Genomic DNA, 17,203 nt, shown 5'->3' on the forward strand with positions numbered 1-17,203 from the left:
AATTAGAATTTAAGAAAAAATCGTCATCCTTACCTGGTTTGACCTACATGTGACTCCAGATCCACAGCCACTCAAGTGTATGAAACTGCTTAAAAAATCTAAATGAAGGATGGGCCACGTAACATTGCCCAGGGAAATTACAAAAGCCAACTCTGCCCTGTCGACCCTGCAAATTCCTCCTTGCTAAAAGCTGGGGGCTAGTTGGATGAGCTATCTCAGGCTAGTCGAGCAATAGGCCGACATAGTCATGCTCATAGAATCATACCACCTGTGCTCACGGAATCATGACCACATCGAATTCTCCCAGCATTGAACCTGCCGTCCAAAACTCCCTTTCATGTTGACATCAATTTCCCATGGAATCTTCTGCCCATACCCATCATGGTGGATTGATAATGCACTAAAGCCTGATTTCCCTACGAAAATGCACCAGGACACATCAGGAACAATGATGTACAGAATTCGGGACTCTCCTAAACCATCTTCAATGGTGGGTCAGTGATGTTGGGTGCCTTCTCCATATAGCACCCATATATAGTGGTGGGACGCATCCAATCATGCCTGCCCTGCCATGGATATGCCACTAAACCCCTGGGTGCATAATTAATTATGTCAAGATCAGAAGATATGGTGTGGTTTCCAGCTGGCATCTGCAGTGGGAAGCACTCCCCACTCCCACCCCCGCCACAGGATTTCATCACTGATGGGAGAACTCCACCCAATGTCCCAGACACCATCACCACCATCCCTGGGTATGACCTGTCCCACAGGCAGGATGGGCCCAACAGAGGTGATGGTACAGTGGTATGTAGTAGGAAGGGAGCTGCTCTCGGTATCCTTAACATCAACTCCGGACCGGAAGAAGCGTGGCTTCAGGTCAAACATGGGCAAGGGAACCTGCTGATTGCTGTGTACTGCTCCGCCGCAGCTGATGAATCCGTACTCCGCCATGTTGAGCACCTCTTGGAGGAGGTGCTTGAGGGTGGCAAAGACAAAATGGTACTCTGGGTGGGGACTTCAGTGTCCAGCACCAAGAGTAGCTTGTTAGCATCACAACTGGCTTGAGCTGCTTGAACCCTGAAGGGCACAGCTGCCATATTGGTTCTGTGGCCGGTGGTGAGGCAACCGATCAAAGGGAAAAACAAGCATAACCTCGCCCTCACCAACTAGCCTACTGCAAATGCATCTGTCCATGACCGTGTTGGTGCTGTAATGACCACTGCACAGTCCATGTGGAGACTTAAAGTTCATCGTCACATTGAGGATATCCTCCATTGTGGTCATAGAATCATAGAATTTACAGTGCAGAAGGAGGCCATTCGGCCCATCAAGTCTGCAACGGCCTTGGAAAAAGCACCCTATCCAAGCCCACACCTCCACCCTATCCCTGTATCCCAGTCACCCCACCCCACCTTTTTGGACACTAAGGGCAATTTAGCATGGCCAATCCACCTAACCTGCACATCTTTTGACTGGGAGGAAACCCGAGCACCCGGAGGAAACCCACGCAGACACGAGGAAAACGTGCAGACTCCACACAGACAGTGACCCAAGCCGGGAATCAGACCTGGGACGCTGGAGCTGTGAGGCAACTGTGCTAACCACTGTGCTACCGTGCTACCCATGGTTGTGTGCAACTATCACCTTGGTAAATGGGATACAGGTCTAGCAACTAAGTCTGGGCAACCATAATCAGCAGCAGCAGAATTGTGCTCAGCTACAACCTGTAACCCATGGCCTGGCATATCTCCCATTCTACCATTACCACATGCAACAAGTGATAGACAGAGCTCAGCAATCCCCCACAAAAAGATCAAGCTCTGCTGTCCTCCTACATCCAGCCATGAATGGTGGTAGATAATTAAACAGCTTACTGGGGGAGCAGGCTCCGCCAATATCCCCATTCTCAATGACGAGGGAGCCCAGGACATTGATTCAAAAGATTAGGCTGAAGCATTTTCAAAATTCTTCAGCCAGAAGTGCTGAATGGATGATCCATTTTGGCCTCCTCCAGAGCTCTCTAGCAGATAACAATCCTCAGCCAATTCAATACACTCATGTGATCAAGAAATGACTGAAGGCACTGGACACTGCCATGACCATATTTCAGCAATAGTACTGAAGACTTGTGCTCCTGAACTTGCCACCAGCCCAGCTGTCCCAGTACAGCTACAACACCTGGCAAACTACCTGGCATTGGTATGTCCTGTACATAAGAAACAGGACAAATCCAACCCAGCCAATTACTGCCCCATCAGTCTATTCTCTACCATTGGTAAAGTGATGGGAAGAGGGTCCATCCACCAGCAGCACTTGTTTAGCAATAACCTGCTCGGTTCCACCAGGGCCATTTGGCTCTTGACCTCATTACAACCTTGGTTCAAGCATGGACAAAAGAGCTGAACTTCAGTGGGCAAGTGAGAGTGACTGCCCTTGATATCAAATATCAAGGAGCCCCTCGCAAAACTGGTTAATGGGAATCCGGTGTTATACCTAGCACTAAGAAAGATGATTGTGATTGTTGAAGGCCAATCATCTCTGTCCCAGAGCATCACTACGTGTAGTATCATAGATATCATAGAATTTACAGTGCAGAAGGAGGCCATTCAGCCCATCGAGTCTGCACCGGCTCTTGGAAAGAGCACCCTACCCAAGGTCAACACCTCCACCCTATCCCCATAACCCAGTAACCCCACCCAACACTAAGGGCAATTTATCAGGGCCAATCCACCTAACCTGCACATCTTTGGACTGTGGGAGGAAACCGGAGCACCCGGAGGAAACCCACGCACACACGGGAAGAACGTGCAGACTCCACACAGACAGTGACCCAAGCCGGGAATCGAACCTGAGACCCTGGAGCTGTGAAGCAATTGTGCTAATCACCATGCTACCGTGCTTCCCCTTGTATCCTAAGCCCAATCATCTTAGTTTCTTCAGCAATTACCTTCCCAGCATCATATGGTAAGAAATGTGAATATTTGTTGATGCCTGTGCAATGTTCAGCACCATTCTCCACTCCTGAGATACTGAAAATGCCCATGTCCAAATACAGCAAGACCTGGTCAATATCCAGGCTTGGACTGACCAGTGGCAAGTAACTACCTGGCATGTCTGTGGGATGAATATGACATCTCCTGTAACAGATAATCTAACCATCGCCCCTTGACATTCAAAGGCATTACCATCACGGAATCCCCCACCAGCAACATTTTGGTTGTTCACAAACGGAACTTGACCAGCTATATACATACTGTGGCTACAAGAAGAGGTCATAAATTAGGAATCCTACAGCAAATAACTCTCCTTCTGACTCCCCAAAGTCTGTCACCATCTGCAAGGCACAAGTCGGGGTGTAATGGAATACTCTCCACTTGCCTGGATGAGTGCAGCTCTAACAAATAAGTATAGCCAATTTAACCTCAGGAGACCACTGTATAAAACTGACAAATTGAATGTTAATTGGTGTTGCCTGATAAGAGGAGCATGAAGTAATCACAATGAAGGTGTCTTCGGGTCGTCTTTGGAGTCGCGATGGTACAACACCCATTTCAAAAACAAGAAATTCTGCAGCTGTCAGTAGTAAGTAATCAATGAAAATTTGAGCAACATGCTCCAGCTCTTTGGAGGGGGGGGGGGGGGGCTCATTGTCACTTTCAGAAATATTGGATAACGTTTTACGAATTAGTTTTTTTTTTTCTCAACTGGGTTCCTGTGATGAAATTTAAGGTGGTCAATGTGTGGGGTTCAAACTGAAGAACACGGTGCTCTTGTTTTTGGAAACTACTTTGTCCACACTGAGCATTTGGAGTTTAGCTGTAACAGATCAGACAGTGTATGAAGCATCCTCTACTCTACTCCTACAACATACTTTAGCTCTAAATATAGAGTGCCTTCATCTACTGCGCTAGTGTAATGTTTCATTTCCCACCTCTGTAATCTTGTTACAATCAGCGTTACAGTTTAGTGTAATGAATTGTGAGGCTGAATTTTACACTGGAGGTGGGCTGTCTTTACCCCCCCATACACAAGTCCGTGACAAGCCCACAACTCTTTGTCCGCAGCGCGCCTCAGCCATTTAACAACCGTTGGGCTATTAATTGCCTCAAACCAAATTCTGCCCTCTTCAGGGAGGAAGTTTGACCTACGAGAGCTGTCAATCAATCAATTGGCTGGAGCTGGACTTGGAAATGCCAATGCCTCTGGAAGCTGTGGCCACTGCTGGGACTGCTGGAAGTCCCTTGGTGTTGACCTCCCTACTGGTATAATGCCAGCAGTAGTAGGAGGACACCATTAAGTGCCCATTAATTGGTCAATGAAGAGTCTCAATTGGCCCATTGGTGAGTTGGCTGCCACAGAAACAGTGCAGAAGGAGGCCATTCGGCACATTGAGTCTGCACCAGCCCTCTGAAATAGCATCATTCAGGCCCAAAACCCTTCCTCATCCCCGTAATCCCACCCAGGGGCAATTTAGCACAGCCAATCCACCTAACCTGCACATTTTTGGACTATCCATCCAATGTTTTTCCTGCTGCTGGTAAAATTGGAGAGGGGAAATTATATCAAGCATAACACTGCTGCCATGGTTGCCAATTTTGCACCCCATGCCATCTTGCCTTGCAGGTAAAATTTGTGGCTGATACTTATGCTGTTGTATGTTGTATGTAGGAAGAACTCACTTGGACTGTTCAACTTAATCATTCTTGATGCTTTTTCAATATTATTGATCTCCCTGGGGGTAGAAATGTTTACTTACCATGCTGCACAATTCTCCAATGATACAATTTGCCAAGAATCCACTTAGAAAATTATCAGAAAAATGAAGCTTGACCAGTCATTCCAGGATCAGCCCTGACAGTCCATCTGTATTTACATTGTGTGTAAAGTCATTGCTAAAACTTCCCTATAACCACATAATATAGTGTGACAAAATAGTTGCTTATATTTGATATCAATTCATAAAATGTCTGACGTGAATCATGGAGCCATTCTTTCTCTCTGCTGCATCCCAAGCTGCCTGTTGAAGCTGGCACCCTGATTAGATTTACACATGGGTAGAGCAAATAACAAAATGCTTTTAAAGGTCAAATGTATTGAGACGTTAACAAATCAAACCCCCACAAGTGGTTCCATGCACGAGATCTCTTACCTAATAACAATGGGGAAAAACAATGGGGGAAAATCATTGGTCAGATTAGTCCCCAGAGACGGCAGGTGTCTCTTAGGATATATACTGATGGATGGATAAATGTGATGTCAGCCAGCCATGCATCTGGCAAGTTTGCCTTCTGGATCCATGCAGATTAATGCAAGGAAAGTTAGCCAATGGTGAACAATGCAAAGTACTTTGGGCAGCTGCGTTCCATTTAGTGTGAAGGTTCAGTTACAATGCAGTAGCTTAGTGTATAAACTGAATTAGCCATGGTTGAATTTGAGTTGCGTTCTTGTCTTGTGACACTCCCTATTGGTTAACCCTTTTACTATGTTATGACACTAAACATTGCATTTGTTGGATGGCAGCTACTTTCACTTTTTTTTGCAAAACAAAAAGGAAGCTTGCTCATTCTGGCCAATATTGTCTACACAGAATAAACCCTTTGAGCATGAAAAATAGCCCTTTCTTTAAAATTGTGTTCAGGGGAACCAAAACCAGAAGTGTCAGGAATCCTGTTTTTTACAAACCTATTGCACTTCCCACCGCCCAAATATTGCTGTTCCATTGAGAAGCCACCTGTTCTCCATTTGCCTTCCTCTGCTACATTAGGTGTCACTAAATGTTATTAATTACACAGTAAACATCTGAAAGTTAACCCTCCGATGCAAGTGAAATGGTTCTGTCCGAAGGAAGTCCATAGTTGCCCTTGGAAAGACAGCAGCAGCGGGCTGCCACCTTGGACTGACTGCTGATTAGCGGAGTGGTTTGCCAGCCCAGAAGACGCAACCATATTGGTGTGAGAACTTAGTCACCAAACCAAGTAAGGGTAATCCGTTTCTTTCCCAAGAGGATATCAGTTGTCTTTTGATGCAGTCTGATGACTGCTTTAAGATAACTTAATCGTAACATTTTTCTAATTGAAGAATATTAGAGATTTACTCACATATCATAGACTGGTAAAACACAGTGCAGAAGGAGGCCATTCGGCCCATCGAGTCTGCACTGGCCCTTGGAAAGAGCACCCTACTTAGTCCCACCCCTCCATCCTATCCCAGTAACCCCACCTAACCATTTTAGGCACTAAGGGACAATTTAACATGGCCAATCCACCTAACCTGCACAACTTTGGACTGTGGGAGGAAACGGGAGCACCGGGAGGAAACCCATGCAGACACTGGGAGAAGGTACAAACTCCACCCAGACAGTCACCCAAGGCTGGAATTGAACCCGGATCCCTGGAGCTGTGAGGCAAAGGTGCTAGCCACTGTGCTGCTGAATAGAGGCTTCATGGGTCATTTACGTCATAGAATTTTGAAGCAGAAGAAGTAATTTGCTCAATGCTCTTTCTCAGTTAACCATTTAGACCCAAGCCCCTGCCTTTCCCTTGACCTTTATAAATTTATTTTTCAAACATGTATCTACATTCCTTTTAAAGCTAATATAGATTGATTTCTGACATTTTCTGAGAATTCCACAACCTTTGCATAAAGTATTTCTAACCTCCGCCTTCATTAATTTGTGAAACAATTCACGAACAAGTACAGCAAGCGTTACCACCCACCCTGTTCCCAACTCGTTCTGTACCTGACACGAGGAGGCTTCCTAGCTCCCGGGTTACAGTGCTGATTTTCAATTATATTAATACATTGGCACTAGCTATGATTTTAAATGCACATAAGATTCTAATTCTTTTTTGTCCAACATATTAATCCTACTCCTGGAACTTTGTGCATCCCAAGTTTCATTTGATTGAATCTTTATTATAAAGTTGCTTTTCCAAATCACTCTGGTGAGAACAATTTTTGGACGATGGGAGCTAATTAAAATATTAGTAAAGCTATTTTTCTTTAAAAGTGTAGTATTTTTTTTTTAAAAACTTGGATTCACATTCTTTAACATTTTGTTTTTAACTGAAGAGATTATTCAATTAAGTGTAACCATTAATCTATGCCTCCGAAATCAATCCATTAGCTCTGGAGGTAAGGGGCGGGATTCTCCGAAATGGAGGCAGTGTTCGCGCCGTCATGAACGCCGTTGAGGTTCACGACGGCACGAAACGGCCCCTATCCCGACCGATTCAGGGCCCAAAAATGGGCTAGGAGCGGCGCCGCGTCATTTACGCGTGCCAGGCCGTGGCGCCACATACATGACGCGGCCGGCGTCGCATAACTGCCATCACCCGCGCATGCGTGGTTGCCGTCCTCTCCAAGTCCGCCCCGCAAGAAGATGTCTGACGGATCTTGCGGGGCTGCGGAAGAAAGGAGGTCCTCCTTCAGAGAGGCCGGCCCGACGATCGGTGGGCACCGATCGCGGGCCAGATCCCTCCAACCCCCCCCAGCGTTCCCGCGCTGTTCCCGCCAGCAGCGACCAGGTGTGGACGACGCCGGGTGGAACCCACCGTTTTGGGCAGGCCGCTCGGCCCATCCGGCACTGAGAATCGCAGGGGTACCGGTGAATCGCCATTTTGGCTCTCTCGGGCGATTCACTGGACCGCGCCGCGCAAAACACTATTGTGCCGATCTGGCCGCTTCCGTGAATCGCGGTAGGGCGTTGGACCGGCGTGGCGGGAAAATTTGGCGACCCAGGCGATTCTCCAAACCGGCGCGGGAGTGGAGAATTGCGCCCAAGGTCTCTTTCGTGCAGGGACTCGTCAGCTGGGTGGGTGACCATCCTCTCTACCATTCTATAGGCAGCAATTCATTTCTGCATACTTGTGGAGTGTTCCACAGTAGAATAGGGTCACACTGGAATGAAAAACAGCTCTTCTGTGTTTCTTTTAATTACACGCACAGTCTTCATGAATCAAATAAAAGTGTTGCCTATAGTTCCACTAGCAAGTGGATTTGGCTGTTTTAAGAAGTGTAAGAAGTCAGAGAGCACTCGCTTAGATTTGACAGCTAATTATCCCTGAGTCACGAATGGAAGAGTCCACTTAAGTGTTCATGCCAATGCTGGAGCTTAAAGTCATACATACACCAGCTGTGCAGGGAGTTCGCAGGAGTATGCTGCAAAGTAGTGCCTTTGTAAGCAGCTGGGTCGTTGTGTGGAGGAAACTAAACTTTTTTAAAAACTTTTAGTGGAACAAAGTAAAATCACTTGAGCAATTTAAGCTTGAATCTTAACTTTCAGTAACCTCGTAATCTACGAGGAAATCGACATTTAACTTAAGTGATTAACTTAAGAAAAAAGTTCCATTTAATTTATTGAGCAAGACTCCTGGTAACCTCTGCAAGGCTTTCCCACTTGGTGTGACCCTTCTCAGTAAGATGATTATAAAACGTGAGTAGATGAAGGCATTTTCCAATTCCAGTGTTGTGTCAAACTAATTTACAACTGAGATTTCTTCATTTGAAATGTAGCAGCTTTGAGATTCACTGAACTGCTGGTGGATTGATCATTGGGCTAATTTATTAAAATAACAGATATGCCCTCTTTAAAATTTTTATGGTATGAGAATATTCAGAAGCTAGTGAAATAGAGGCTTTAGTAAGGGTCAAAAATAAATGCGACAATTTCTACTTTATAAAAAAATTATTTGTACCAGGTACTGGTAACTGGAGCTATAAAACATCTTTTAATCATTTAAAGATCTTCCAAATGAGCAGTAGTTGGTATGGCATCAGTCTGTTTATGTTTTAGGTGGATGAGGGGAATGGAACAGTGGGGAATTAACTCCCGTTACATGATGCATGGGCTGAAGACCAAAGATCAATCTGAAGGGATGACATCTGTTTTCCACTAGGATTGAACCTTTGTGTGTTATATTTAGTAAGCTAGTACATATTTTTGTGCATCAGAATGTATGTCACCATTGAATCGTTAACCATTGCTGTGATCGGTTTGTATTGCAAGAAACTGTTATTTCAGACAAACCATGGAATGTATTCCATTTGTTATTTGTACTATAGTGAAGCTGTGATGTAGAGTTCAGAAAGAATTGCTGTATTTCTGAGTCATCAACAATATATGCTTTATTTTCTTAAATAATGTGACATACGTCCGTAAAATGGTGCAAGACAAAATGCTGCTGTCTCTGATTCTTGGTGAAAGCTTAATTTCTATACAGAGTCATGCTATTACAGTGAAAACGCTAGGATTGTCAGTTACTCTAAGCAAAATTCATGATGATTTAAAAATGTGAGTTAGCAGCAAATATTCTGGAGCGGGGATCGCCCCCATTATTAACCATGAGATCAATCTCCATCTGTCTCTCTTCTATTGCAAGACGATCGCCCAATTTTATTTTTCCAACGGGGTCTCTCTTGCCAATTCTCCTGCTGAGGTATCATTTCAACATTGCCAGCCTTCATCATCACAGACAAACTCCAATCTATCGTCGCTGTATATCCGTATACATACTCTTCCCGACAGGACTCTGGTAGCAAGAGCAGAAACCGGTGCTAATGTTTCTTTTGCCTTCTCTAGTGCAGGTGCCAAGGTAAGTTGTAGCCTCCTAGCTGAGATCAGCTCACTTAGAATGGACCAGGCTTGGTGTCCAGTGAATTCTTGAACTTAATGGCTGCACCCTTTCAATCATCCACTTGGTTGTTGGCGGGCTTTGGGTTGTAAGTAACAAAATGTCACTACAGTGCATTTGACAACTCATCAAGGCTTCATGTTAAACATGGGCAAGAAAACCACCTGATGATTACTGCTAATGGATTTATGAGAAATAATCTGCACAAGTTTACATATCAATGGAAATTGCCCAGGTTGTTCGGACATTAGATTTGGATGCAAGGCAGCAGTACCATGTGCATTACAAGTCAAAACCTTTTGCTTTAAATATCCTACTTTGTTGGAATACATGTGATGACTCTACCAAATGGAAAGAGGTACTGAACCTGTCCGGGTGACAGTTCGTGTCTTTTCCAACAGCAATTGGTGAGTTAATGACTGAAATGAGTGAATAAATTAGTCGAAGCCTGGAAGCAAGTTGCCTGGACAGCCTCCTGCTGTTGGGGGATAAACTTCTTTATCTTACCTTATGTTGTTTCTTCCTGTTTGTTATGCACATGTATTGAAGAATTCAAATGGGGGTCAATATCATAGTGTTAGAGGGAAATCAGCAGGGCAGAGTTTAGGTAAACCAGGATTAAATTGTACAACAGTATCGGGCAGACTTGGGACTGGTGGAACTTTATAATCTGACAATATTCTTAACAATTAGAAATACCACCCACCACACAAGCATCACAACTCCAAAAATAACTCTTATTGAGTAGTCTTGTTTATAAGAAAACCTTTGATAATGTAAAGAATAGAGCTTGAGCACCAATGAAAGGGGATCAAAGGAATGACTTCAAATGGTTTCCATAAGTTTTGATTAAAAAGAATATAATTTAGGCACCGTGCATTTAGAGTACTATTCCTTCTACTCTGAATCTCTCTGAATTGAACTGACCTACATTGGTAGACATAATGCTACACTACAACACTGCCATTGAACATGCTAAAATTGGCACTATTATTTTGTAATGCCATAGGGGTAGATGGTTTGAGAAATGGAAATTATGCACTTCCAAACTTAGACTTCATACATGTGGTTGAAAGAGTATAGGGGAGGCGTAGCATAGTGGTATTGTCACTGGACTAGTAATCCAGAGACCCCCCCCCCCCAAGGGAAGATCTGGGGACCTGGATTTGAAACCCACCACGGCAGGTGGTGGAGTTTAAACTCAACATATCTAGAACTAAAAGTCGAATAATGACCATGAAACCATTGTCGATTATCATGAAACCCATCTGGTTCACTTTGAGAAGAAAAATCTGTCATCCTTACCTGGTCTGGCCTACTTGTGTCTCCAGACCACAGCAATGTGGTTGACTCTTCCACTCCATTGTATACAACCATTACAAAAACACAAAACAACAATGGCAAACCCAGCTCTGTTGACCCTGCAAAATCCTCCTCACTAACATCCCAAAGTTGGGAGAGCTGTCTCACAGACTAGTCAAACAATGGCTTGACATGTCCCAGACAGCACTATCGCCATTCCTGACTCACCAGCAAGACAGACCCAGCAGAGGTGGTGGCACAGTGGTGTACGGAAGGGAGGGAGTTGCCCTGGGAGGCCTCAACATTGCATCTACACCCCATAAACTCTCATGACTTCATGTTAAACATGGGCAAGAAAAACACCTGATGATTACCGCTAATGGATTTATAAGAGTAATAATCTGCACAAGTTTACATACAAATGTTTATGGCACATAATTTGTTTACGGGATGTGGGCGTTGCTGGTTAGGCCAGCATTTATTGCCCATCCCTAGTTGCCCTTCAGAAAGTGGTGGTGAGTTGCCTTTTTGAACCACTGCAGTCTTTGAGCTTGTAGGTACACCCACTGTGCTGTTGGGGAGGGAATTCCAGGATTTTGCTCCAGAAACAGTGAAGGATGGTGATATATTTCCAAGTCAGGATGGCGAGTGACTTGGAGGGAAACGTCCAGGTAGTGGGGTTCCCAGGTATCTACTGCTCTTGTCCTTCTAGATGGTAGTGGTCGTGAGTTTGGAAAGTGCTGTCTAAGGAATCTTTTGAGTTACTGCAGTGCATCTTGTAGATGGTACACACGGCTGCTGTGCATCGGTGGTGGATGGTTTGAATGTTTGTGGGAGGAGGAGCAATCAAGCGGTCTGCTTTATCCTGGATGGCGCGAGCTTCTTGAGTGTTGGTGGAGCTGCACTCATCCAGGCAAGTGGAGAGTATTCCATTACACACCTGACTTGTGCCTTGTAGATGGTGGACAGGCTTTTGGGGGTGAGGAGGTGTTACTCGCCTTTTGGATTCCTTGCCTTTTGACCTGCCCTGGTAGCAACAGTATCAATGTGGCTAGCATAGTTCGGTTTCTGATCAATGGTAACCTCAGGATGTTGATTGTGGGGGATTCAGTGATGGTAATGGCATTGAATGTCAAGGGGTGATGGTTAGATCCTCTCTTGTAGGGGATGGTCATTGCCTGGCATTTGTGGTCCGAATATAACTTGCCACTTGTCAGCCCAAGCCTGTATTGTCCAGGTCTTGCTGCATTTGGACACGGACTGCTTCATTATCTGAGGAGTCGCGAATGGTGCTGAACATTGTGCAGTCATCTGCAAGCATCCCCACTTCTGACCTTATGATGGAAGGGAGGTCATTGATGAAGCAGCTGAAGATGATTGGGCCCAGGACACTACCCTGAAGAACTCCTTCAGTGACGTCCTGGAGCTGAGATGATTAACTTCCAACCACCACAACCATCTCCCTTTGTACCAGCGGAGAGTTTCCCCATGACTCCTATTGACTCCAGTTTAGCTAGGGCTCCTTAATGCCATACTCCGCCAAATGCTGCCTTGATGTCAAGGACAGTCACTCTCAGCTCCCTCTGGCACTCAGCTCCTTTGTCCATCTTTGAACCAAGGCTAAAATTAGGTCTGGAGCTGAGAGACGCTGAAGGAGCCCAAACTCCGTGTCCGTGAGCAGGTTATTGCTGAGTAAGTGCCGCTTGATACTGTTGATGACTCCTTCCATCGCTTAGTTGAATACCATCTACCTTCTGGATACTGGTCGGTCTGAACTGGAAACCAGTGAGATTTTCCCGATCTTGCATAAATTGAGCAATTTCTACTGCTTTCCTTTGCCACATAACAGTCTATAACAGCAAGATTTTCTTCCAATTTCTGAAACCGTCTTAAAACTGCACTGTTTAGATACTCTTGTCCATAGTTTAAAACACAACTTTTATTGATGGAATTTCTTTAGGCACTGGGCTATTAGAGATGAAAAGGATGAGAAAAGTAGATGTTCGTGAACTACAAAATGTGAGTGAGGTGTATCAAAATGGAGTTGTGCTATGTGTTGGGAGTACATTAAGGAACTTTACACTATAGATGAGTGGATAGTGGAACATTACATCAGTGGTATGAGTGTGACTAATTCAAATTCGGCCCGAGACGAAACAAAAGTATAATGAGCCGGGGTGACGTGTCCTGGTGTTTTCCAGCGCACACTACTTATACTGTACTGTATAGAATGCATGGCAAAAGAATCTGCTGCAAGAATGTAAAAAATCCATAGCCAATATAGGGAGGACATTGTGCTTGGGAACATTGGCAGCTGGTGTGTACGTGCATCTGCGTGTGGTAAGCTACTGTGTTCTGGAGACGGTTATGCTCAATCAAGCAATCCAAGACTCCAGTAGATACTAGATAAGAATGATGTGGATCTGCATGGATTAGAGATGAGGCCAACGTTAGCACTACCAAGTTTTCAAAGGCTGCCAGGTTTCCTGATTACTTTTGGGAGGAGACAGATTGTCAAACAAACATCAAGCCAAAAACATCCATTAGGCTAAATTGAACTGAGGCTGCAAGGGGTGGATTTCCTGCTCTTTTCATTTGCAAAAAATGAGCTTCTTAATTGCTCAGTGTTCGGAGACTCCAACTGCAGATTTGAAATTATTTTCAGGTTGATTATTTTAGTGAATTATAGACTTGTGTTACAAATCCAATGAACTGGGAATATTTAGCAGTGCAATAATATGGAGTAGTTGAAGTCTGAGCATATGTGTTCAGCTCAACAGTACCAATGATGTAATGATACTTAATGTGCAACAAAGGAGCCCATTCAGTGTTGTTTTCAGGCCTATGAATTGTCGGCCAATGCCAGCAAAACACAAGGCATGGAGTTTCTCTCAAAAGGCAGCTGAGCGACCGGCCCATTGAGTGCATATTGTACAGAGGGGATCAGAAAGCGATCTGGTGGATTATCTCCATTTTGCCCCCTGGGCAGTAACCAGATGGAGTGGATCACCCATTTTTTTTTTTTTTTTTTTTTTTTTTTTTTTTGAAAACCCACCTGATTTTCACCCATTGAAAGTGGCTCACCGTCCGTTGTAAATGTTTCTTCTTAATTGATTGGGATGGGGAGTTGGAAATCAGCCCCTCACCTGACAGAAGATTAGGGCTTTGGATTTGGGGGGTGGGCAGCAATTGTGAAATCTGTGGTTCCATACAACTGCCTATGAAATCTAACCTAATTTCTTTGGGCTGAAATGGCATTGCATTCTCTGTGTGAGAACCCTACTGTATGGGAAGGTGTAAATGGATTATTTCACTGCAATCATACTGGAATTCTGACTTATTCTCATTTGGTGTCCCACACTTGAAGCAGGATTACTGTAGAGTGATCAGAATTGGGACAAATGACTATTTTCCCCTCCCCTTCCCTGCCTCATGAACACCAAGGATAATCAAAGCAGTCCCACTGTTGTCAGAATTTCATTTGGCTGATTCAGCATGGACATGAACCTTTCTGCTGTGTACAATTCAGTGTCATAAGACTACCTAAATCCCTCTTCCATTTCCGAATTCCTTTTTTCTTTGATCAATTTAAATGGATTTATATTTAGTCAAACAATTAAAATAAATACTTTTTAAAATTTCCAATGTAAGCTTTTAGCATTGGCAATATCGAAGAGGGAAAGTTTTCCACCCACCCCCCTCCCCCCAAATTGTAGAATTATTTTAGAACTTATTGTACTGTCCCTTTAAAACACATTATTGTTAAACTGCAGGAAAATCCTTTTATTTAATGTTGATTATTCATTAGATTATTGTGATTAAATACCAAAAGAATTCAGTAATTGAATGACATCTGTTGCTTCTAGTTCAATGTCCATGTGACCTTTTAATTATGAGGGCAGATGGCTGGCAAGGATTCTTTTGAGGTCCTGAATAACCAGCAATTTGTGGTACCACCAACTACTAGACACCCACATTCAACTGGGAGGCGACAGGGAAGGTCATGTGACTGGAAAACATCTGCCACATCTCTGTAAACTTCACAAAATAATTTCACCACTTTAACTCATTTACCTTCCACAAAATTATTTTGCCCATTTGGGCACAGGAAAGACTGACTTGTTCAACATTGCACTATGACACTCTAGGGAGATTAGTTCATGTCTATGGGGCATTTCTTTTTTTTTTAAAAACAATTGTAAATTTTAAAAATAAAAAAAAGAGACCGATTGGAAACATGTCTGTGACAGAACCTATGATGTAATCAGCGAAATATTTATTACAGGAAAGCAAAGCAGCATAAATTCAGTTTTAAAACCGGTCATGATATTTTTATGGTCTAATTGTGTGGGTAGAAAACATACTTGTGCCGGTTAAGGATAATGTGCAAAGTTTTGAAATATTAGTTTTTTAAAAATGAGCTGGGGTGTCTTCAAATTCTGCTGATTCGCCTCATTCAATGCTATAAGCAGAGCCAGGCAATCCCATAACCCCCATCAAAGCTGTACAGCCCTGCCCCCTTCATTTACGAATCGTGGTGGACAATTAAACAACTAACTGAGGATGAGATTGCATGAACATTTGCAACCTCCATGACGGCGAGGCCGAGCGTTCGAGTGGCAAAGGCCAGGCTGAAACATTTGCAACCATCTTCAGCCAGAATTACTGAGTGAATGACTATCTTGACCTCCTCCTCCTGAAATCCCCAGCATTGCTGATGGAAGTCTTAAGCCAATTCAATTTACTCAACATAATATCAAGAAATGCTGCAAAATTAACATGCCCCTTGCCAAACTGTTCAGAGCTGCTGCCACATTGGCATCTAACCATGTCCTGTCCCTCACCCATCATCAACATGAGGTTCAACATTGACGAGAAATGTAACAAATGCTGTGGCTAATAGAGCAGACCAAAGGCTGGGAATTCTGTGAAAAGCTGACTCCCCAATGCCTATCCACCATCTACTAGACACCAGTCTGGAGTGTAATGGAATATGCTCCACTTGCCTCCATGTGCGCAACTTGAACAATACTCAAGGTTTGACATCATCCAGGACAAAACTGCCTGCTTGGCAACCAGTCCGCTTCCTCCACCATTGGAACACAGTGCTGCCATTCTTCATCTATAAGATGCTCTGCAGCAACTCATCAAAGCTACTTCAACAACCCCATCCAAATCTGCAACCACCCTACAACCTCTTCTACCCTGAAGAATAAGGGCAGCAGACGCATACACCCTACAACCTAATAAGGGCAGCAGGCGCATACAAACACCACCACCTGCAAGTTCCCCTTTGCCATATACCACCCTAATTTGGAACAATATCGCTATTCCTCCCCGGTCAGAGGATCAAATTTCTAAAACTCAATCCCTGACCGTGCTGTGGCTATATCTGTACCACAGGGTCTGTGATGGTTCAAGAAGGTGCCTCTCTGCCACCATCTTGAGGGCAATTGGGGTTGGGCCATGGCACTGATGCCTTGAATAGAATAGACCAGCGCACAAACATTTGTCTCTTTTGGAAGGCAAACGTAAACCAGGACAAACAACTGCCTGATGTCAAAATGTGGCAGAACTGGAAACATCAGATCCCACTCAGAAGCAGATTTTGTGGAGCAGTGACTTGATGAATCAGTCAGATTGGTGCTGAAACCCACTGCATACTCACTATTCTCACCCAAGATGGAATGACTTTGGGGATTAACGTGCAGGAATTCTAAAGCTGCACAATTCATGCCAACACTTCTTCTGCATGCATTCCATTTTAACAATGTGAAATAAATCGTGTTGTCCCATTGTCCCACCTTTGGCCGAGGTATGTGTCCTGTTCGGAAATGTGTGCTCTTCTATCCTGGTGGGTAAACAATTTGTTGAATTTATATCACCATGGATTCAAACTTCATTATCCAATGTGCACTGCCGTAATTTATTGCTAGACCATGTGCAGCAAATACTGAGTTCCTTTTTTTTTGTTTCCCTTTCAGAAATTGAAGCAAAGGATGCTTGTGACTGGCTGAGAGCTGCTGGATTTCCACAGTATTCCCAGCTTTTTGAAGGCAAGTTGTGTGCTCTTTTGGGCATAGACTACCAGTAGGTTTTGTGCTCTCCCATGTTTGGGGTTGTAACCACTTCCTCCCTTAGTTTTCAGCTCACACAACTGAGGCTGAAATCTACTGAGTGTGATGCTGGGTGTGGGAGGGGGGGGGGGTAATCCTATTGCTGTAATAATCTTATTGCTGTAATAACCTTAATTTGCAAAAATAAGTACT

At 44.1% G+C, this 17,203-nt stretch overlaps 1 protein-coding gene across 3 annotated transcripts in view; it reads left to right on the forward strand.

Annotated features, from left to right (window-relative positions):
* LOC140427080 (rho GTPase-activating protein 7) overlaps window positions 1-17,203 on the forward strand; it is a 246,796-nt gene that overhangs the window by 185,755 nt on the left and 43,838 nt on the right. For 2 of the 3 annotated variants that reach the window (XM_072512572.1, XM_072512573.1), the window contains exons 1-2: window positions 8,148-8,434; window positions 16,919-16,990. In XM_072512572.1, the coding sequence (XP_072368673.1) occupies window positions 8,422-8,434; window positions 16,919-16,990 (85 nt within the window). In that variant the 5' untranslated portion in view covers window positions 8,148-8,421. Of the gene's footprint in view, window positions 1-8,147; window positions 8,435-16,918; window positions 16,991-17,203 lie in introns of those variants that run through there. The other variant, XM_072512571.1, reaches the window with a different exon arrangement.

The sequence above is a fragment of the Scyliorhinus torazame genome, chromosome 7, assembly GCF_047496885.1.
Source record: "Scyliorhinus torazame isolate Kashiwa2021f chromosome 7, sScyTor2.1, whole genome shotgun sequence".
In the NCBI taxonomy this organism is placed as follows: Eukaryota; Metazoa; Chordata; class Chondrichthyes; order Carcharhiniformes; family Scyliorhinidae; genus Scyliorhinus; species Scyliorhinus torazame.